The sequence below is a fragment of the Somniosus microcephalus genome, chromosome 5 (genome assembly GCF_052327205.1).
Source record: "Somniosus microcephalus isolate GS21.2 chromosome 5, FLI_Smic_1.0, whole genome shotgun sequence".
NCBI lineage: Eukaryota > Metazoa > Chordata > Chondrichthyes > Squaliformes > Somniosidae > Somniosus > Somniosus microcephalus.
This window is the reverse complement of record NC_140991.1, coordinates 273,009,034-273,032,736: the sequence shown is the minus strand read 5'-3', so window position 1 is coordinate 273,032,736 and position 23,703 is coordinate 273,009,034. Positions and strand designations below refer to the sequence as shown.

Genomic DNA, 23,703 nt, shown 5'->3' with positions numbered 1-23,703 from the left:
CCACCTCAATGAATTTCGAGCTCGGCATAACGCAGAGCTCTTTTTGCGTCACTTTCATCTCCGTGTCCACTTCTTTGGCCAGGCCCCTCTCTCCCACCCGCCCCCACCCTGCACAGCTGACCGTTTCTCCAGTTTTCAGAATTCTCGTTCTACCTGGACCCCTCCCTCTCTAGATCTTTTCATTGATGTCACACTGGCAGTTCCCATACATCTCAATTTCTCTGCTCCTCTCACTCACTCCAACCTATCTCCCTCTGAACTTACAGCACTCTGTTCTCTCAGGGCCAACCCTAATATTGTCATTAAACCTACTGACAAGGGTGGGGTTGTTGTCATTTTGTGAACCAACCGCTACCTTGATGAGGCTGACCCCACTACTGATCAAGCCATCATTTCCAAGACTGTCACTGACCGCATCTCCTCTGGAGATCTTCCCTCCACGGCCGCCAACCTCATAGTCCCCCAACCCTGCTTCTACCTCCTTCCCAAGATCCACAAACAGGACTTCCCTGGTCGACTCAGCTTTTCAGCCTAGTCTTGCCTCACGGAACTAATTTCTTCCTATCTCGACTCTTTTTTCTCCTTGTCCAGTCTCTTCCCACCTACATCCGTGACTCTTCCGACACCCTCCACCACTATAACAGTTTCCAGTATCCTGGCCCTAACCTCCTCCTTTTCACCATGGACGTTCAATCCCTCTACACCTCCATCCCCCCACCAGGATGGCTTCTTCCTTGAACAGAGGCCCAACCAGTCCCCATCGACCATCACCCTCTTCCGCCTGGCTGAACTTGATCTCACATTTAACAACTTCTCCTTTGACTCCACTCACTTCCTCAAAATAAAAGCTTTTGCTGTGGGAACCTACATGGGTTCTATGCCTGCCTTTTCGTGGGATATGTGGAACATTCTTTGTTCCAGTCCTACTCAGGTCCCCTCCTTCACCTCTTTTTCCAGTACATTGATGACTGAATCGGTGCAGTTTCATGCTCTCGCCCTGATCTATAAAATTTTCACTTTACTTCCAATTTCCACCCTTCCATCACCTTCACATGGCCCATCTCAGGTTCCTCCCTTCCTCGACTTCTGTCCCCATTTCTGGGGATAGGCTATCGACCAACATCCACTGTAAGCCCACCAACTCCCACAGCTACTTTGACTACACTTCCTCCCACCACACTTCCATTCTCCCAGTTCCTCTGTCTCCATCGTATCTGTTCCAACAATGCCACCTTCCATACTAGTGCTTCTGACATGTCTTCCTTTTTACTCAACCGAGGAATCCCCTCTACCGTGGTTGAGGTGTCCGATCCATTTCCCGTACTTCTGCTTTCACCCCTTTCCCTCCCTCCCAGAACCACCTTTCACACCACCAGCCTCCACATTCAACAGATCATCCTCCGCCATTTTCAGCGTGATCCCACCACCAAACACATCTTCCTCTCCCCTCCCCTTTCAGCATTCCGAAGGGACCGTTCCCTCCGCGACACCCTGGTCCACTCCTCAATCACCCCAACACCCCCTCCCATGGCACCATCCCATGCAAGTGCAGGAGATGCAACAGCTGCCCTTTTACCTCCTCCCTTCCAGGGCCGCAAATACTCCTTCCAGGTGAAACGGCGATTTACTTGCACTTCTTGTAATTTAGTATACTGTATTCGCTGCTCACGCTCCTCTACGTTGGGCAGACCAAACGCAGATTGGGTGACCGCTTTGTTGAACACCTCCGTTCAGTCTGCAAGCGCGACCCCAAGCTTCCAGTCGCCTGTCACTTTAATTCTCCACTCCACTCCCACTCTGACCTCTCTCTCTTACACTGTTCCAACGAGGCTCAACATAAGCTCAAGGAATAGCATCTCATCTTTCAATTAGGCATTTTGCAGCCTTCTGGACTCAACATAAGAGTACAACAATTTCAGATCATAACTGCTGCCCCCATTTTTTCCCCCAGATGGCAGCTGCTAATAATTCTGCTATTCTCATTTACACCTCTTCTAGACCCATCTTTTGTTTCTTTACTTGCCCCATTACCATCTCCTTTTGCTTTGTACAATCATACCTTTTGTCATTTAATCTCTCCTACCTTCCACCCTATCACAGACCTCCCCTTTGGTTCTTTCCTCCCCTCCACTCTTTCCTTGCTTTTGCACTTGCTTAAAACTTGTTACATCTCGAACTTTTACCAGCTGACAAAAGGTCACTGAAACGTTAACTGTTTCTCTCTCCACAGATGCTACCTGACATGCTGAGTATTTCCAGCATTTTTTGTTTTATTTCAGATTTCCAGCATCCACTGTATTTTGCTTTAGTAAAAGCTGCATTATTGGTTCGAAGGAATGAGCCGTGCAGCATGCAAATGTCAGCAGACAAACTGACTGTGCTGACAAGTACTGATCCACGAACAAGACAAGCATAGCAACTTTTTCCTGGAACAGATCACCCAGAAACTGTTTGTCCCAGCCATCAATTTCTATCTAGAAAATAGAATTACCAGCATCAATCACAAAAGCGAAAGCTTCCATATGCTGGTTGTGTTGCTGTGCATATTAAAAGCATGAGGTAAAACAAGGCATCTGCAAAACACTGCTCAAGATGTGGCAATATTTAAAAAAAATAGAATTCAAAAGTTTAATTTAGTAATAGCAAGTTAGAACATGCCAACGAGACAATTTGCCAAGAACTATTAGATACTCACCTGCACCTTGAATAATACTAAATGTACAGTTTACATCTAATCTGAGATCGATAGATTTTGTTAGGCAAGGGTAATAAGGGTTACAGAACCAAGGAGGGTAGATGGAGGCAAGATGCAGATCAGCCATGAATGAACTACTCCTGTTCCTGACTTCCTATGTTCCTATGTCATTAGTTAAAACACAGTGATGCAGGTTAGATTTTTAAAATATGGTATACGTGGCTCATTGTGGTGATCTGGAGCTAAGGTGAGTAAATGGAGTGGAGGTACAGGTCAGCCAAGATCTAATTGAATGGCGGACAGGCTTGAGGGGCTGAATGGCCTACTCCTGTTCCTATATAATCTGTCAATTTGGTTTCGACCATGGCACCATCGAACAGGATGCCAGTGGTGCCAAAATAAAAGAACTATATGAAATAAGCACGGATGTGTTAGAACTTTATAACAATTGCTTGATGAAGCTTTATGTTGAGAATTTATCCCTGATACTTTATATAGGGCAAACCTGAAAGGCATCAGCAAAGCACTTCAGTGCGTGAGGAAGGTGAGCCAAGACTTAGAATATTTTAATAAAGTCACCTTTTTCCGAGGCTTTGTACCTCACCTCAGACTCTACAGCTCAGTTACCTCAGCGTAGCTTGCTCTTAAAAAATAACCCCGACTCCACAGAAATACAACAAGATCTGCATAGTTGGAAGGTGCACAGGCCAAATAGGTCTTGGTAATAGTGCACTGTGATCCCACCCAGATAATGTTGGTAGCAGAACCCATAGTGCAGAAATGTTGCGACTGGTAGCCAACTGGCATTATAATTAACTTCAATTCAAAGAATAATTTAAACCTAAAATGAAAAAAATTCCCATCAGTAAGTATCTGCAGAGTGTAAACTGTCTTAATCGTGTAGTTTTAATCAAATATACAAATCATGTCATTAACGCTATATCAAATATTGCTTGCAATTATAACCATTTCAGGTTTAATGCTTTTAACTTAAGTTTTATTTTTAGAAAGAGAAATGTGCATCCCAAGACATGCTATTGAACTGCAAATAAACTTCCTTGAACAATGCAATCTCAAATTCAGCTCTCAGAAATAAATAAACCCGAGATTCAATAGATAGAAAAAGCATCTAAGGCACCTTTATAACTGAAGCATTTTCACAGAATATCACAAAACATTTTAAACAAAGGAGATACTTGATCTGCTAAAACTGCACAAGGTCAGACAGAAGATTAATCTGACTAAGTACTCCAGTCTGCTAACCTTATCTAGTTGAAATTTTGCATTTCCTACAGAAGCGAGCGAGAACTTGTGGGATCCAACCAGTGTGAAATTACTGGTGCGCACTGCATTGGGGCCTCCAGGACTTGCCAAAGCTACAAATGAAAACAGAACATTGAGAAACATTGACAGAATTTTCTTTTTCCAGTCACCTTCAGAAAATTACCAGTGAAGGACAGCAGGTGGTTTGGGGGGGGGGGGGGGGGGGGGGCGGCAATGGTATGCCCTGGCTCCACATGAATTTAAACAAAAAAAGATTAAACTTACATTTTTGGTGGCTGTCCCTTGATAGGTCACATCCACACCTGGAAAACCTGAACGGAACATATTCAAAGGGGCCTAACGCCTATTTTAGGCAGCCGCCCCGGGGGCACCTGAAAATCATCCATGGCCAATATGGCGTTGGCCGTTTTTCAGGCGTCCTTGGGGCACAGGGCATAGCCCAGCGAAATTGGTTAATGTTCAGTCTGGAAAACATGTCCAATTTCTACCCAAGCCTCAAATGCCTCCATGCTGATGTTAAATAAGTTTTTTTTTAATTATTCATTGATGGGATGTGGGCGTCGCTGGCTAGGCCTGCATTTAGTGCCCATCCCTAATTGCCCTCGAGAAGATGGTGGTGAGCCGCCTTCTTGAACTGCTGCAGTCCATATGGTGTAGGTACACCCACAATGCTGTTAGGAAGGGAGTTCCAGGATTTTGGCCCAGCAACAGTGAAGGAACGGCGATACAGGTCCAGGTCAGGATGGTGTGTGGCTTGGAGGGGAACTTGTAGGTGGTGATGTTCCCATGCGTCTGCTGCCCTTGTCCTTCTAAGTGGTCGAGGTCACGGGTTTGGAAGGTGCTGTTGAAGGAGCTTTGGCGAGTTGCTGCAGTGCATCTTGTAGATGGTACACACTGCAGCCACAGTGCGCCGGTGGTGGAGGGAGTGAATGTTGAAGGTGGTGGATGGAGTGTCAATCAAGCGGGCTGCTTTATCCTGAATGGTGTCGAGCTTCTTGAGTGTTGTTGGAGCTGCACTCATCCAGGCAAGTGGAGAGTATTCCATCACACTCCTGACTTGTGCCTTGTAGATGGTGGAAAGGCTTTGGGGAGTCAGGAGGTGAGACACTCGCTGCAGAATTCCCAGCCTCTGGCCTGCTCTTGTAGCCACAGTATTTATATGGCTGGTCCAGTTCAGTTTCTGATCAATGGTAACCCCCAGGATGTTGATAGTGGGGGATTCAGCGATGGTAATGCCATTGAATGTCAAGGGGAGATGGTTAGAGTCTCGCTTGTTGGAGATGGTCATTGCCTGGCACTTGTGTGGTGCGAATGTTACTTGCCACTTGTCAGCCCAAGTCTGAATGTTGTCCAGGTCTTGCTGCATATGGACACGGACTGCGTCAGTATCTGACGAGTCTCGAATGGTGACACTCCAAGTTTCAGACAACAGAATAGCTCTAAGTGCATCAACCTCACTACGAATACAAGCCTATCAAAGCTTAAAGGTTTGAGACTTGCACTGGTACTGTTGTAGGTAACACAATGCAAATGTGCATTCATACTCAGTTTTGGACGTGTGAGCAAAACCAAAACAAAGGGTAAATTTCCAGAGGAATCAGTCCATCCGACAAGGTGAAAATGAACTTCCAACACCATGAATACAATATCACTTTCTTTTTAAAATAAGCCCATCCAAGTTCAGATTTTAAAAAAATATTGTTAATAAAGTATGAAGGGGCTCATCTGTTCAGTACCAACTTAAAGCTATTTCAGGTTTCAGTTGCGCTGACAGCAAACATCCTTAGAAAAATGTTGCCAGAGCTTTCAGCTAGCATGGGGAAAAAGTCAAAATTGAGAAATTCACTCACAATTGGAGACAGTGATTTGGGTCAGTCAGGATATTTTAGCACGAGACAACTACAAGACAGCCTAGCTAATATTAAGATAGCATTCAACTTACCTGGTGTATGCAAGTTGCTTTTCTGTTTGGAATGAAGAGAGAGATCAAGATTTAACATTAAATTTTTATTTATAAAATCTATATACAGAAAACTTAATTGATGTGATTTTAGATTCAGTATTTAAGTACAATGCAATCTATATAAATGTTCTAATCCTTCAATGAAATCAAAATACAACTGCAGTAAAAGGAAATGTTCTCAATTTTTAAATTAAAAAAAATCTCTGCTTTACTCTTTAGTCCTTCCTAGATCTTGCACCATTCCCAAACAAGAGAACAGCTAAGTACTCTATTCACAGGCCTCTGCTACTCCTGAATAGACAGTTGGGATGTACAGTAGGACCTTTCACTACTGAACCCTGGCATTCTGAAACTTCAGCTTCACCAAAGACCTTCAGCATCCCGTGATCCCTAGATCACACACTTAACATACAGGCAATCTCACTCATTCGGGAGCTTCTTCCCTCCACTCCCCAAGCAACAAGACCTTGCAGCCTTTCTTCCATGGGTTTGTCCACTCTCCCACTTGCTTTCGTCACCAAAGGAAGAGAGCGCTTTTGTTTGAGACAAGGCAAGAGATGCTTCAGAAGAGTGAATCACAACTCAGTATGATGTCAGAGAAACCAACATATCAGAATGGAATAGGAACCATGCCAAAACAGAGGAATAGAGTACAGTAAAGTTGCCTGGAAAGACACACTCACCACAAGGTGGTTGTAGATGCCTGCTCAGAACAGAAACCTCAAGGAGGCACTCTTCCTGTACTTTTCACAACTCTGGATGTGAATTTGGGAAGGATTTTATAGATTAGGTCTGTCACATTGCAGTTAGACTTTTCTAGGGGCAGGTCTACTTCAATTATTTTCTTAGATTTTCCTTTCGGTGAAGTCTATAGTGACCGAGTCATATGATGGCTTCTCCCCACGATTAGACCGAGATGCTTTATCCTGGTTGAATGTTAGCATTTATCCTGTAATATAGGGACGTGCCCATTAATGTCCCTATAGTACAGGAGAAATGCTAAAGTTCAACCACGCATAGACTGCAAGTCCATAATTAACAGGCCGCTCAAGATAGTTGCATTGAAGGATAAAACATCAAGGTCCAATTGAGGGGAGAAATCATCATCATCTGACTGTTTATGTGGTTCACATGGATGTTAAAGATTCCATGGCTCGATTCAAAAAAAGCAATGTTCTCCCAGTGTCTCAGTCAACATACCTCCTTCAAACAAGTCCACTAACATAACCTCAGATTGATTGGTCATTTATCTCATTGCTCGTTATGGAACATTGATGGTCAGAATGGCCGACATATTTGCCCATATAACAGTTACTACATTACAAGTAATTAATTGCTTGAAATACTGGGGGATGTATCAATCCACTACGATGCTATATAAACCTGCATTCCATGTTATAGTTCAGAGAGATAAAGGCCGCGATTTTACGAACCTCGGCAGGTGACGTCGGTGGCAGCTCCCGACCCTGCTGCTGGCTCCATCCTAGCCTCTGAAATGAATTTCCGTTGATTGGGCTTATTAAGCCCGTCCAGCACGTTTCCTGGCCAATTAGAGGAAGCGGGTCTGGTGACGTCATTGGATGACGTGTCATCAGCCGGTTTCCTTAAAGGGACCATGGCCAACTTTATTTTGGCATTTGTGCTGTCAGTGTTCCACAGCATTGAGGTGCTGCAAACACTGACAAGTACTGTACAGAGGTGCAGGGCTGCATCCAGGCTCTCTCATGACTCCCTCCATATGCTTATGGAGGGAGTCACAGCACACCTGGAGGTCCTCTTCCCTTCCCTAGGAGATCAACACAGCCTGGTTGCACATTGCAGTGGAGGGCACAAGCGGGGATGTGGTCAGGAGGACCTGGGTGCATTGCCGTAAACCTTTCAATGATCTCACTAGAATACGAAACGTTAGTACAAAGCCACACTCAACCTCATCCCGCTGTGCCTCTCATCACATCCCCATCACTCTGCCTACCCTGCTCCTGCACATCCTTACTTACACCAACTTACCTTGCACCTCCACCCATTCCTCTCTATCTACATTATCATATCATAAGAACTAGGAGCAGGAGTAGGCCAATCGGCCCCTCGAGCCTGCTCCGCCATTCACTAAGATCATGGCTGATCTGATCCTAACCGCCAATCTACTATCACAGAACCATCTCCTGAATCTAACAATTAGACACACGAAATAGGAGCAGGATCAGGCTACACGGCCCCTGGGCCCGCTCCGCTACCCACAGGGCCATGTCCAATCCGAACCTAGACTCCTGTCCAAATTCCTGCCCGCTCCCCGTAACCCTTAATTCCCTTTACTTCTAGGAAACTGTCTATTTCTGTTATAAATTTATGTAATGATGTAGCTTCTAGCGCTTTTTGGGGCAGCATATTCCATGGACCTACTACCCTCTGAGTGAAGTAGTTCCTCCTCATCTCAGTTTTGAAAGAGCAGCCCCTTATTCTAAGACTATGCCCCCTAGTTCTAGTTTCACCCATCATCGCGAACATCCTCCCCGCATCCACCCGATCCAACCCCTTCACAATCTTATATGTTTCAATAAGATCGCCTCTCATTCTTCTGAACTCCAATGAGTAGAGTCCCAATCTACTCAACCTCTCCTCATATGTCCATCCCCTCATCCCCGGGATTAACCGAGTGAACCTTCTTTGTACTGACTCGAGAGCAAGTATGTCTTTTCTTAAGTATGGACACCAAAACTGTATGCAGTATTCCAGGTGCGGTCTCACCAATACCTTGTACAACTGAAGCAATACCTCCCTATTTTTATATTCTATCCCCCTAGCAATGAAAGCCAACATTCCATTGGCCTTCTTAATCACTTGCTGCACCTGCATACTAACCTTTTGAGTTTCGTGCACCAGGACCCCCAGATCCCTTTGTACTTCAGTACTTTCAGGTTTCTTGCCATTAAGATAATAACTTGCTCTATGATTTTTCCTGCCAAAGTGCATAACCTCACACTTTCCAGTATTGTATTCCATCTGCCAAATCTCTGCCCACTTACTTAGCCTGTCTATGTCCCCTTGCAGGTTTTTTATGTCCTCCTCACTCACTACTTTCCCTCCCATCTTTGTATCGTCTGCAAACATTAATATGTTACACTCGGTCCCCTCCTCCAAATCGTTAATATAGATTGTAAATAGTTGGGGACCCAGCACTGACCCCTGCGGAACACCACTAGTTACTGATTGCCAGTCTGAGAATGAACCATTTATCCCAACTCTCTGCCTTCTGTTAGATAGCCAATCCTCTATCCATGCCAGAATATTACCCCCAATCCCGTGATGTTTTATCTTAAGCAATAATCTTTTGTGTGGCACCTTGTCAAATGCCTTTTGGAAGTCTAAATACACTACGTCCACTGGTTCCCCTTTATCCACCCTATATGTTACTTCCTCAAAGAACTCCAGCAAATTTGTCAAACATGACTTCCCCTTCATAAAACCATGCTGACTTTGTCCTATTAAATTATGATTATCCAAATGTCCTGTTACTGTCTCCTTAATAATGGACTCCAAAATTTTACCTACCACAGATGTTAGGCTAACCGGTCTATAGTTTCCAGCCTTCTGTCTACTGCCCTTTTTAAATAAGGGTGTTACATTAGCAGTTTTCCAGTCTGCCGGGACCTTTGCTGAGTCCAGGGAGTTTTGGAAAATTACCAATGCATCCACAATCCCTACCGCCACTTCCCTCAAGACCCTAGGATGTTAGCCATCAGGTCCAGGTGATTTATCCGCCTTGAGTCCCATTATTTTACCGAGTACCACTTCCTTAGTGATTTTGATCGTGTTTAGCTCCTCCCCCCCATAGCCCTCTGTTTGTCCAGTGTTGGGATATTCTTAGTGTCCTCTACTGTAAAGACTGATACAAAATACTCAATGTTTTTGCCATCTCCATATTTCCCACCATTAATTTCCCGGTCTCGTCCTCTAAGGGACCAACATTTACTTTAGCCACCCTTTTTCTTTTTATATAACTGTAAAAACTCTTACTATCTGTTTTTATATTTTTTGCTAATTTACTTTCATAATCTATCTTCCCTTTCTTAATCAATCTTTTTGTTATTTTTTGCTGTCTTTTAAAGTTTTCCCAATCCTCTATCCTCCCACTAGATTTGGCTACCTTATATGCCCTTGTTTTTAGTCGAATACTATCCTTAATTTCTTTACTTAGCCACGGATGGCTGTCTTTTCTTTTACACCCTTTTCTTCTCAGTGGAATATATTTTTTTTGGAAGTTGTAAAATAACTCCTTAAATGTACACCACTGATCATGTATCGTCTTACCCTTTAATCTATTTTCCCAATCCACTCTACTCAATTCCGCTCTCATACCTTCACAGTCTCCTTTATTCAAGCTTAGCACGCTTGTTTGAGATCCAACCTTCTCACCCTCTAATTGAATATGGAATTCAACCATGTTATGGTCACTCATTCCAAGGGGATCCTTTACTAGGACATTTTTAATTAATCCTGTCTCATTACACAGGACCAGATCTAAGGTTGCTTGCCCCTTGGTCGGTTCAGTTACATACTGCTCAAGAAACCCATCCCTAATACACTCAATGAACTCATCCTCAAGGCAGCCCTGCCCAATTTGATTTGTCCAATTAATATGATAGTTAAAATCCCCCATAATTATAGATGTTCCCTTATTACAAGCCTCAACTATTTCCTGATTGATACTCCGTCCAACAGAGTTGCAACTGTTCGGAGGTCTATAGACTACGCCCACTAGTGTTTTTTCCCCCTTATTATTCCTTACCTCCACCCAAACTGTTTCATTATCCTGATCTTTTGACCCAATATCATTTCTCTGTATCAGTGATTCCTTCCTTTATTAACATAGCCACCCCACCTCCCCTTCCTTCCTGCCTGTCCTTCCTGATCGTTAAATAACCTGGTATGTTTAATTCCCAGGCATTGTCACCCTGCAGCCATGTTTCTGTAATGGCCACAAGATCATACCCATATGCAGTTATTTGTGCCATTAGCTCGTCTATTTTGTTACAAATGCTATGTGCATTCAGATAGAGAACTTTCAAATATGTTTTGTGACACTTAGTTCCTGCTTTTGCCCTTTTTATTACTTTATCTTTTACTCCATACCTTCTGCCCCTTCCTGACACGCTCTGGTTTTTAATTTCCCCACTGCTACCTAAATCTATTACCTTCTCTGTTGTCATTTTTATTATTTGCTCTCTAGGAACCTCCCCCCCCCCCACTAGTTAGTTTAAAGCCCTCTCTACAGCCCTAGTTATATGATCCGCCAGGACTCTAGTCCCAGCACTGGCCAAGTGAAGCCCGTCCCAACAGAACAGCTCCCTCCTGCCCCAGTACTGGTGCCAGTGTCCCAGGAAGCAAAACCCATTTCTCCCACACCAGTCTTTGAGCCACGCATTTAACTCTCTAATTTAATTGTCCTAGCCAAATTCGCTTGTGGCTCAGGTAATAATCCAGAGATTATTACCCTTGAGGTTCTGTTTTTTAATTTGACCCCTAGCTGCTCATACTCCTTTAACAGAACCGGCTTCCTAGTCCTATCTACGTCGTTTGTACCAACATGGACCACGACAACTGGATCCACCCCCACCCACTGCAAGTTTCTTTCCAGCCCAGAGGAGATGTCCTTAACCCTGGCACCGGGTAGGCAACACAGCCTTTGGGACTCTCGCTCTCGGCTGCAGAGAACGCTATCTATCCCCCTAATAATACTATCCCCTACCACTACAACATTTCTATTTACTCCCCCCTCTTGAATGGCCCCCTGTTCCACGGTGCTGTGGCCAGGTTGCTCATCCTCCCTGCAGTCCCTGCTCCTGTCCCCACAGGGAGTAAGAACCTCGAACCTGTTGGACAACAGCAAGGGCTGCGGCTCCTCCAGCTCTACTCCTGGATCCCCGTACCTGCCTCACTCATAGTCACACCGTCCTGTCCCTGACCATGGGCTACATCTGAATTAATTAACTTCATAGGTGTGACCACCTCCTGATACACAGAGTCCAGGTACTTCTCCCCCTCCCTGATGTGTCGCAGTGTCTGAAGCTCAGACTCCAGCTTATCAACACGGAGCTGGAGTTCCTGTAGCAGCAGACACTTGTCACAGACGTAATCACCGTGAGCCTCAATGGGGTTCACCGGCTCCCACATCTCGCAACAGTAACGCATCACCTGCTCCATTCTATGTAATTAATTAAATGTTTTATTGTTAGTTATGGACACCCTCTGCCCGATTTTAGATGCTAGTATCCCCTTTAATTAATTGGATTTAATTTAAATCAATCCCTCTAATTACACCAGTTAAATGGTTTACCAAGTCACTCTGCACCAGAAAGGCCTTATTAACTACAACCCACAGAGTTAAAGTTTGAAAAGAGCACCTAACATCCCACTTACCCTAACTCACACTTACCCAAACTCACAGCACTCTTTGATGACTTGCACTCGGACTGGTCTTTTTATACTGTTTGTTTGTTTACAGCCAAATGAGTCACCCCTGCTGATTGGTTAGAAAACTGGTTTCCACTGCCTGCTATGCCAATTTACTCCTGCTGCAGTGTAACCTTGTTTTACTCTTCTTAAACCAACAGAATCCCAAATATTTAACTTTTCCCCTTTACTTAAACTGCTTAAGTAATCTTATCAAGAATGATTTAAAGAGAAATATTCTCACTAGCCACCCCTCACACTCCCCCTCATCCCAGTGCAATCATACCACCTAACACAAGGGTAGGCACTTGGGCGTTTCATGCAATGTTCATGTAAAGTTTCTGTTAATGTGGTGTCAAACAGTGAAACCTTTATTTTCAACACTTTGCATTCTTGGACAGATTTGTGTGCACCTTTGGAAGTGGCTTAGTGAGTTGCAGTGAATGGTGAGACATAATGGTACCCCCCAGAATGGTGAGGAGCGTGAAAGGAATGGCTTGGGCATTGCAGAGATGCTTTATGGTGTTGGTATGGGGTGATGTCAACCTGGCGCATCATGGTGTACAGCATCAAGTGAAGTAAATCTGATCATGAAGCAATCCCATGCCCCCCGGGCAACAATGTGGTCGGGTGCTGATGCAGTGTCCCATGCTGCATCAGTTGATTGCGGAGAAGGTCGGTGCTGCTGGTGTGCCTGGTGATGCTGGTGTTGGAGTGGATTGTGGTGGGATTCTGAGGACCGAGGTGGGAGAGTTTCAAGGGGACCCATATTGATGGAATAAATGGCAGGTGAAGCAGAGATGACAGAAGCGATCAGTCAATGGTGGAAGAGGTAATGAGGTCAGACTGGATGGAGACTTGTGTAAAGACTTGCAGCCATCCTGAATCTGTAGTGGAAATGCAGCTTAGAGAAGCTAGTGGTTAAGTGACATATCTCAATCAGCTGGGAGCTTTGACGTGACATTTGAAGCTGTCAACTCATCAGCTGATTCAATGGCCACTGACCTCTCGTCAGCTTCACAGACAAGATCTAGGCACAGCGGGAAACCGGTGGGCGACCTATCAAACCCAAAAAGCTGGGAAAAAACCACTGATAAGTGTCTGTAAACAAGCTACTAATGATTTTAATTGCATCCCCCGCCGCTGCATGTCAGGGCTGCGCAGCACCGACAGACCTAACATTTGGTAAAGGCGTGTGGCGGCAGGCTTACAGAGGGGTCCCGACCCGCTAGGGGGAAAAGAAAAAAAAACACTTTCCCACCCGACCCACCACCGATTGCGCCCGCTGACCCCCCGTAAAACCCAGCCCAAAATATTGAGTACCATACATTTCAAAGACAAAAATTCAGTGATAAAATTAATCCATTCACTACTTTATTATTCAAATGAGATGATCATGGTGTCACTTTTACCGATGGACATAAAAACTTGTAAGTCTCAACTAATGTACACCAACGGTAGCATACTATTTAATGTAACATTATATATGCTATGGTAATATACTCATATTTAACTTACTGTGATTGAAGTCAATAGCCTCTTTGGAGTAATGGCCTAAGAAAGAAAGAATCCTTTAGTTATTGAAACAGGCAATGTAGGTTAAAATTACCCTCCTGTAACCAGGATGCCACCCGAGGTGTCTAACAATATGGAAATTTCTATTAGTGCAAAACGTTTTGTTAAAATGTTATTTTCTGTCTTTCAGAAGGGACAAGGGGAAGTGATGAACCTTCCAGTGTGCAATATCCCATAATTAGAGATTAAATGTTAAACCCGAGTTCACTAACCCATACATGACCCATACAGGAATACAGGTTTCCCTGTTCACAAAAAAACTAAATCTGCTTATGGAAACTGCTTTCTAGCCATGAACACAGGACAAAGATGTTGAGGGGAAAAGTCTGAACTATAACGAGATTTATTATACCAGAGTTAGAGCAGTACTGTTTGATCCAGCTTCTGCTTTCCATTATAAACCGCTAAGATTTTCTACAATGTAACTTGTATTACAGCACAAATTTTCAGAAGTGCCAGATGCAATTCCCAATTGCCTTTGCTCTCACTAGAGTATTGAGCCAAAAAGACATCCAACACTTAGCTGACTGGCCAAAGCCCCAGTTCCTTTTGTTCCAGCAGCATTTATTTAACCTTAATTTTAACGAGGGCTGTCAAACGATGAAAGAAATTTACTGCGATTAATCCCACAACTAAAAATGTTCAATCCAGTTAATCTTGGTTTTAATCGCATATTTAATTGGTACTGTTATCACGGCATATTTAAAAGCCAGCTTTACTATTAGTTTCTGGTTGACATTTTGGTTATATTACTGTCTGTTTTGGCCTGTGTGCCAATATGTCAGCCTTGTCTTTACTGTTACCATGGGGTGATTTGTCTGCCATGACAAAAGTTGATTATAACCTGGATAAATGAGTGCAAGGTGCATTGGTGGTTATACATATTAGAATTAATAGCACAGTACATAGATGGTCAGAGGTACTCAAAATCTTAATTTTCAAGTCGCTCCAGGCCTTTAATAAAGGTAATGAGTTGCTTACTAAAATGTTCATTGTAACCGAGTGAATGGCATCCTGCTCGACCCTGAACTCTACTTCCAAATGGTTCAGATATTTCTGTTCTTGCCCTGCTGCCTCTTCTCTCATGCTATTTCTCCCAGTATTCCACTCCCGCTTTCACCCTGCTCTGTCCTCTCCCAGGGTTTACCTCCCATTATCCTGTTCTTGCCCTCGCTCTGCTCCCTCCTCTCTCGGGCTTTCCCTTCCAGTATCTCATTCCCGCTCTCGCCCTACTCCATCCTCTCCACTTCGTGTTGTTAAATTACCACCACGTTTCCCCTCCAAATGGCAACTGCCTTGAGTGGCATGATTAAAATCAGGCACAGATGTGCAACCGACCATTCTTGCACACAGTTACGCTGAGAGAGTTAGATGAGGAAGGATGGAATGAGGCTCAATTGGAGCATAAACGATGGCATGGACTGGTTGGGCCGAATGGCCTGTTTCTGTGCTGTATATTCTATGTAATAGCGCTCAAGCAAGGCAGTTTGAAATTGTGAAATTTTTACAAAACATTAGTTAATAACAATAACCTAGCTGGCAAATGTTGGTAACTGACCAGTACTACAAAACCTCTGGACACAACAGTCTTGCTTGAGGGTCAATCTCAGCTGAACTAAGGCCTGTCCTCAACAAGCACGTACATTTTGCAATGGGTGAGATGGGAAATCAAGAGCAAACACCCTGGCTGATTTTTCTTCCCAATTTCCCATAACTATCCCAGGATACCAAGGCCAATTTGCAATGTTCCACAACCAGAGACCAGAGATTGATTTTAAAATGTTAAGATCAAAGACATGCTATTGGTAAGTAAAACAACTCTGCTACCTGAAGGGGCATCAGGAGTCTTTGGCCAGTCAGTTTGATACCAACCATGGTTTTTGATTTCTTTTAGCTTGATGCTCACCTCCCATATCATAAATAGGGCAATTTAAATCAGACGAGGAGGCAAAGTTCACTATGATAAATCAAACACATTTACAGTTCTTGGGCAGAACCCATCAACACCGTGCTGTGTGAATTGCACCCATTCATTCACACCACATTAAATGCATGTCTGGAACAAATCCAATACAGTACATCTTCAATTGTAGGCCAGTCAGAAGTTAAGGGACATCAGGGTTGGTTATTGAAGTGCGAGCACAGAAGGCAAATAATTGTTATATTGAAAATGTGAATCATACCAAAGAGCAAATCAGTTCTCGAAAGTAATGAAATACGCCCAGATGAAGTGCAGACATTTTGCACAGAAACTACAAAAAGAAAATATATTTAGCCACCTGGTCGTTCTTCGCAGACTTAAAAACTGTAGCACAACTAGCAAAGTTCCAGAGCCTACAATTGGGTTTCAAGAACAATTCACTTGAAGGGAAGGGGACAGACTCCACAAAAACTAAAAATGACAACTTCACATTAGCCTATATCAAACCATAAAAGGTGTAGAGATCCAAATATTATACTGCTGGAAAATATATATTATACAAAAAAACTAAGCAAAATCTCTCATTGGCCTAGAGCATTTTATTAGGAAACATAGTAGGACCCATAAACCAGTATCAGAAAGAAATCAGAATATTTGTGCTTCTCCTTTTTTCTAGAAAAAACATCTTTTAATTGTAGTGTTTTAATAACCACTTCAATTTTTCCTCACTTTAATATTTTGTGCTGTTAAAATGCATCTGCACAAACTAAAGGTGTGACTAATTGATTATATAGGTTTTTAAATGTCGATCAATTTTTTGGAATGGCGGGAATAGGAAAGAAGACCCTCAAGTATTGCACACCACACCAACGTCTTGGCTCGTTCAAGTTATTTTTGTTCTTTCACATTCTGCCAAGTCTCAATGTAGTGATTTGACCTAATTTTTTCCTCAGTTAAATTGCACTGAGTAACTTTTTATACAACCACTCCCCATCAATTTACTGTAGCGATATTAAAGTGGATTATAAAATCATTCAAAGAAACACCATTTCATGTGGAACTTGCCCTTTACCTTAGATTTATTAGGTTTTTTCTTCTTGTCCGCAGTACTGCTCTCCCGGCTCTGTGCCTAAAAATAAAAATGATATTACAGTGAGATAACATGCTGAAAAGACAGCAAGCATTGTACCTGTGGAATAATTTTATTGTATACTTACTAGACTATAAACTTCTATTTCAATTTCAAAATCATTCGAAACATCTTGCCTAAAATAAAAAAAGCAAAAGTTTAAGAATATTTTCTCATGTAAAGAGGCAAAATAAATGTCCAGCTTTTGCAAACAGAGAAACACGCAACTGATCTCAGCACTGCACCGCAGCGCTCCCTCAGCACTGCACCGCAGCGCTCCCTCAGCACTGCACCGCAGCGCTCCCTCAGCACTGCACCGCAGCGCTCCCTCAGCACTGCACCGCAGCGCTCCCTCAGCACTGCACCGCAGCGCTCCCTCAGCACTGCACCGCAGCGCTCCCTCAGCACTGCACCGCAGCGCTCCCTCAGCACTGCACCGCAGCGCTCCCTCAGCACTGCACCGCAGCGCTCCCTCAGCACTGCACCGCAGCGCTCCCTCAGCACTGCACCGCAGCGCTCCCTCAGCACTGCACCGCAGCGCTCCCTCAGCACTGCACCGCAGCGCTCCCTCAGCACTGCACCGCAGCGCTCCCTCAGCACTGCACCGCAGCGCTCCCTCAGCACTGCACCGCAGCGCTCCCTCAGCACTGCACCGCAGCGCTCCCTCAGCACTGCACTGAAGTGTTAGCCTAGCTGATGCGCTCAAGCGGTGTTTGAACCGACGACCTTCCGACTCAAGAGACGAGGGTGCATTTGTTTCACTGCTTTTCAGATCCCTATTCGTATGAACCAACAGTTAATAGGATCCAAGCCCTTCATCACAACTACTAGAGCAAGAGATTACAGGATGAAAACAAACAAGAACTATGGTTTGGCAATTAACCAATAAAAAAGTATATGGTAAGTTAACTACAGAAGTAACAGTTTCTTCGATTTAAAAAAGTATAACCCTGAACTGATCATTTTGTTCAGAGATGCATACTGTCCTATGTACAGGTTACCTGGTAATGTGAATGCAAATGAGTTGCTAACCCAATGTGCAAAATAGTTTGAGTCAGGCTGCAAATATGCAAGTTGAAAGTAGGCATTTGGATATTGTTGCCACATTTGTTACTTACAGTGTAAATTTTGTGGGGAAACTAATAGCATCTCCACTGAGTGCATTCTGGGTGGAGGCCAGTGGCGTGGCCACCATATTTAAAGCTCCTGCTTTAATCAGCACAAAGAAATAACAGCTGGTAGCATCTGCAAGAGACCAATAATGCAATGAGCCATATACGTAATTAAAAAAGACTTTCTGGTGTAAAAAATAGTTTTACTATCTTCCCCTTTCAACTGAACATTTATGTTGGCAATAAAGATCCAGTATTTACAATATGATTTATTTAACTGACAGGTAGACCCTACAAGTAAATCACATATAACTGATTAAAAGCTGGCTTAATAAAGCTAGATACAGCACAGATATGTTAAAGCATCAACTACTAATTTTATACTGCATTCCATTAACTGCTGATATTTAAATAAAAAGTGTAAAACCACAGCGAGCATAGTTTCACTTAATTAAGTCTGTACATCCAAAATAAATTGTTAAAGTCTTTTAGCACAATCCTTTGTACTTTGGTCAAAACCAATTCAGGCTATGTAGGACCAGGTTTAACATCACGCATTTGCTGTATCAAGTTTTAAACCATGCAATGGTGAGTTTTAAAATAAACTACAAATCTAGCTGCAATTCGAAACGATCACAATTTATAGCTCATTACTGTATAGATCGATATCACGGTCGAGAAGGGACAAATGAGCGATTATCTATTAACATCTTCATTAGCTGGTTCAGCTTTAGGGTAGAACTTATCAGTTTTCCTGGCCCTGAATTTTCATTTCCAAGTTCACTTTAAATATCTTTTCCCACTTTACAATTAGGCATACCCATTTTTTGAGCTGTTGAGCAGATGAAGTCAGCCTTTAAAGGAAGGCGGATTTCTGAAAGTGCAATACAGCCCCTAGATGGAGCAAATTCCTCAGCTGCTTTCGCCGTATGGTCTCCTTTCTTATGGACAGGCACTCCCTCACTCTTTAGTTTGTTCAGTTCAGTAAGAAGTGCCAATCTCTTTTCACCTAAGTGCAAAAATAAAGCAAAAGATAGAGGTCCACAAACCAGTTCTTTCCGCGTATTATTCTTTTAACTGTACAAGCACATTTTATGCTGCAATGTGTCATACTCAGTTTACTCAATATTCCGGTCTGACAGCTGTCAATTTTGAACTGCATCTGAGCTCAATGCAATGTATCCCAAGGGAAGAAGCACTTGGTTTAGGCAAATTGATTTTAATGTAATTTGATTTCAAGCATCATCCACTGATTGACTAAGTTAGTTACAACCCCAGGATAATGCAAATTATACACAGTCTTATGGATGGAACAAGCCTAATGGGCATTTTCTCAACCCACTTATGAATTTCTTGCTTTATTACATTGAAAAGCAAGTGTGGTCCACTTCACTTACATCTATGCCTGTTAAATGTACAGCCACACAGTAATTCTAGAATAAAACATGGCTCTAATATCAAGCCGTTCACTGACTTGGCACTCTGGTCGCTCTAAAATGTATATTTGGAGGGTTTAAAAAAAAAAAAAAAAAACAGGTTGGCCTGACCGTATTATTCTTATATAAGCATGATGGTCAAAATTAGAATGATTAAAATTGTTGCTATTTCAATGGTGTGTGGATGATTCAGGACCGGTTGGATAAGGGCTTAATTGATCAGGAACATCGAAGTACTTAATTTTAGCTTTCAACAGAATTTACTGTTATTTCAATGTTCAATACATTCAACAAAAATAAACGTTGAAGTCAGGCAAATAGGTTTAAATTAGATATTTTGAAAATTCCTAATTGCAAAACAGCAGACATGAACAAAGCATAACTGTTTGTTGAGAAATGAGTGTCCACCCATTTACTTGTTTAAATGCTCACTGGCCTTTCTGAACGCCACTGCTTGATTATTTTGCACTTGAGAAAATTGTACATTTATAAATGATACTGCATCTTTGTGTTTCTTACTGGCAATCAGTAGCAACCTCTCCGCTTCAGCTTCCTGCTGAGATCCTTTTCCATGATCTTCATCTGTACAGCAGTTTAAAGCCTGACTTGCCTGGTGGATAACACTCTGCTGGATATTTATCTCATTGTTCAGATTCTTGGAATGATAAAGTGAAACCGATTAACATGAGAGAAAGACAGTATATAAATATCAAATTGGTGGATTTTACTGTTCGAGCTGAAAGAAAATCTGCTGCCTCAAAAAAACCTAAATCCAAACAAACTGTACCATACAACCTAAAACCAAGTTCAGTTTCTGCTTCTGACAAATACAAATGAAACTCCATTTCTTTTCTTGCCCGTGAATTTTAATGCTCTTATTTCAAAATGCATGATCGTGAAGGTAATCAGATTGATGTAATGTCCAGCATGTTATAGTCCTCTTGCATTGAGGACATTACCTTCATCTTCTGTTTGATGGTAACGGAACTTGGAGTTGAACTATATTTTTCCTCAAATCTTTGAGAAACATCCTCTTTACGAACAATTACTTGTTTCACCGAAGGGCGCTCTGTATTCTTAATTCTTTGGGACCTGTAGGCATCAATGCTGTGGAAAAAGGGGGAAAAAAGGTCAACGTAAAATCAAAATTACAACGACACAAAACTGATTAAAACCAAACCCCAATGGTGTTTCTTCTGACTTGGCAATCAACAGGAGTCGACAATCCTGCTGGTTCAAAAACCAGCGCCGTACAAGGCAGATTGCTGAGCAAATGAATTTCAAGACAAATTGACTGGTTACAAATTTCACTATTGTCCTTACATTCCCATCTACTGTCTCCACACTTATCTGTTAGGACAATTTGCTCTTTGTGTACAAGATTATTCCTGCTTCCTGTCTGCCCCACCCTCTCCCCAAAGATATTCTCTTTCCTACTCCTATCATAGTTCTGACTGAATAAGGTTAAATTTAGGTTCATTACCTGCAAGGAAGTACATAAAAAACATTTGGTAGTAGGAGAGAAAGTACTGGATATTAAAAGTACTGTCTAGTGCTGTTTGTCTACAGTTGCTTGCAATTTAAAAATAGATTGGTAAAATGTGTCATTTCAGTTGCACAGAATTCTTCCCAGCTTCTATACCTTTCCCCCCACCAGAGGAAAGAAAGCAGAGTAGGAATTAACGGGTCTTTTTCCGAGTGGCAGGCAGTGACTAGTGGGGTACCGCAGGGATCGGTCCTTGGACCCCAGCTATTCACAATATATATTAATGATCTAGACGAGGGAACTAGATGTAATATCTCCAAGTTTGCAGACGACACAAAGCTGGGTGGGCGTGTGTGCTGCGAAGAGGATACCGAGAAACTCCAGGATGATTTGGACAGGTTGGGTGATGTGGCAGATGCAATATAACATGGATAAATGCAAGGTTATCCACTTTGGTGTCAAAAACAGAAAGGCAGACTATTATCTGAATGGCAATAGATTGGGAGAAGGGGAAGTGCAACGAGACCTGGGTGTCCTTGTGCACCAGTCGCTGAAGGTAAGCATGCAGGTGCAGCAGGCGGTGAAGGCGGCAAATGGTATGTTGGCCTTCATAGCGAAAGGGTTCGAGTAAAGGAGCAAGGATGTCCTGCTGCAGTTGTACAGGGCCTTGGTGAGACCACACCTTGAGTACTGTGTGCAGTTTTGGTCGCCTTATCTGAGGAAGGATGTTCTTGCCATGGAAGGAGTTCAGCGAAGATTCACAAGGCTGATCCCTGGGATGGCAGGAATGACGTATGAGGAGAGATTGGGTCGATTGGGCTTATACTCGCTGGAGTTTAGAAGAATGAGAGGGGATCTCATCGAAACTTATAAAATTCTGACAGGTCTGGACAAACTAGATGCAGGTAGAATGTTCCCGATGGTCGGAGAGTCCAGAACCAGGGGTCATAGTCTAAGGATAAGGGGCAAGCCATTTAGGACAGAGATGAGGAAGAATTTCTTCACCCAGAGAGTGGTGAACCTGTGGAATTCTCTACCACAGAAGGCGGTTGAGGCCAAGTCTTTAAATATATTCAAGAAGGAGTTAGATATATTTCTTAGAGCTAAAGGTATCAAGGGATATGGGGAGAAGGCAGGTACGGGGTACTGAGTTTGGATGATCAACCATGATCACATCGAATGGCGGAGCAGGCTCGAGGGGCCGAATGGCCTACTCCTTCTATGTTTCTATGTGAAGAGAGGGAAAGCAAAATAAACCAAAATACAAGTGCATCCAAAACACCATATGCATTATTATATATTCAAGACTGATCTCAGACCATCAAGCCAAAGGGGAAAAACTTCAGCAAATAAAGGCACTCACTTAAATGGAATTCAGTAAAGGAGTACTTTCTTAAAAATTCGATTGTCCTATTTCATTGGAAAGTATCCTGAAATATAACTATAGCATCTTTATTATACCTGTATAACAAGCTGTGGTCATCCGTTGAGGATCCTACACCATCAGCAGGCTCTGCTCTGGATATCCGTGCTCGCTGAAATTTGCCCTTCATGTTGTCTGAAGTATTACTGTACTTGTGTGTGGCAGGACACATTGCAGTATTTGTAGAAATAGGCTTTTGTATAAAAAAGGCAAAATAAAAGTTCCATATTAATTTTCTCAAAAACCTTTATTTTAAAATTGCATTGAGCCAAATTGATTCCTTAATTCAACAATTGCATTTGTCTAACTTGGCACTTATGAAATTTTACTTCAAAAACAGATTAACATATCTGCTCAAAACATACAAGCAAAGGCGCTGTGCTCCCACAAGTAGGAGCGTGAAATAATCTAATAGTAGATCAACTGTTGGGAATAAGAAAAAGTGCTATGCTTCTGCTTCCTTTAGATTACACATACATTTTGCTATTGTTAAGAGACTTTCGCAAAATGTTTAAAGTCAATACGTTGAGCTATGTACACTGGGAAAAGGTGACAGTTTGATGTTTGCCTTACAGGACCTACTGTTACTAAAGTGCTGCTTAAAGCTGAAGACTTCAATCACTGCTACAGTGACAATGAGGAAGAGGGGAAGTTTTAAACAAGTTTGTATATAAATTAGATTGTATGCTGAAGAGAGTGAAAACAAGAGCGTGTGTGAAAGAGAAAGATGGATTAAAAAAATTGGAGGAGAATGGAAAAAAAAAAGTACAAGAGAGGGAGAGAAAGAGAGAGAGGGGGGCGGGGAGAGAGAAGAGGGAGAGAGAAGGAGGGGGGGGAGAGAAGGAGGGGGGGAGAGAAGGAGGGGGGGGAGAGAGGAGGGGGAGAGAGGAGGGGGGAGAGAAGGAGGGGGGGGAGAGAAGGAGGGGGGGGAGAGAAGGAGGGGGAGGAGAGAGAGAAGGAGGGGAGAGGGGGAGAGAAGGAGGGGGGGGGAGAGAGGAAGGTGGGGGGGGAGAGAAGGAGGGGGGGGGAGAGAGAGGGGGGAGAGAAGGAGGGGGGGAGAGAAGGAGGGGGGGGGAGAGAGAGGAGGGGGGGAGAGATGGTGAGGAGGGGGGGTGAGAAGGAGGGGGGAGAGTGAGGAGGGGGGGAGAGAGAGAGGGGTGGGAGAGAGAGAAGGAGGGGGGGGAGAGAGATCGGAGGGGGGGGAGAGAAGGAGGGGGGGGGAGAGAAGG

At 43.2% G+C, this 23,703-nt stretch overlaps 1 protein-coding gene across 2 annotated transcripts in view; it reads right to left on the bottom strand.

The window, feature by feature from the left end:
- The window catches only part of anln (anillin, actin binding protein), a 97,782-nt gene that overhangs the window by 24,619 nt on the left and 49,460 nt on the right, over positions 1-23,703 (bottom strand). The window contains exons 11-21 of one of the 2 annotated variants that reach the window (XM_085988960.1): positions 22,513-22,667; positions 20,525-20,672; positions 20,085-20,220; positions 18,950-19,138; positions 18,136-18,262; positions 17,106-17,154; positions 16,961-17,017; positions 16,151-16,219; positions 13,911-13,946; positions 5,922-5,943; positions 3,959-4,071 (exon numbers count right to left, since the gene is read on the bottom strand). In XM_085988960.1, coding sequence (XP_085845086.1) covers positions 3,959-4,071; positions 5,922-5,943; positions 13,911-13,946; positions 16,151-16,219; positions 16,961-17,017; positions 17,106-17,154; positions 18,136-18,262; positions 18,950-19,138; positions 20,085-20,220; positions 20,525-20,672; positions 22,513-22,667 — 1,101 coding nt within the window. The remainder of the gene's footprint in view (positions 1-3,958; positions 4,072-5,921; positions 5,944-13,910; positions 13,947-16,150; positions 16,220-16,960; positions 17,018-17,105; positions 17,155-18,135; positions 18,263-18,949; positions 19,139-20,084; positions 20,221-20,524; positions 20,673-22,512; positions 22,668-23,703) is intronic. The other variant, XM_085988961.1, reaches the window with a different exon arrangement.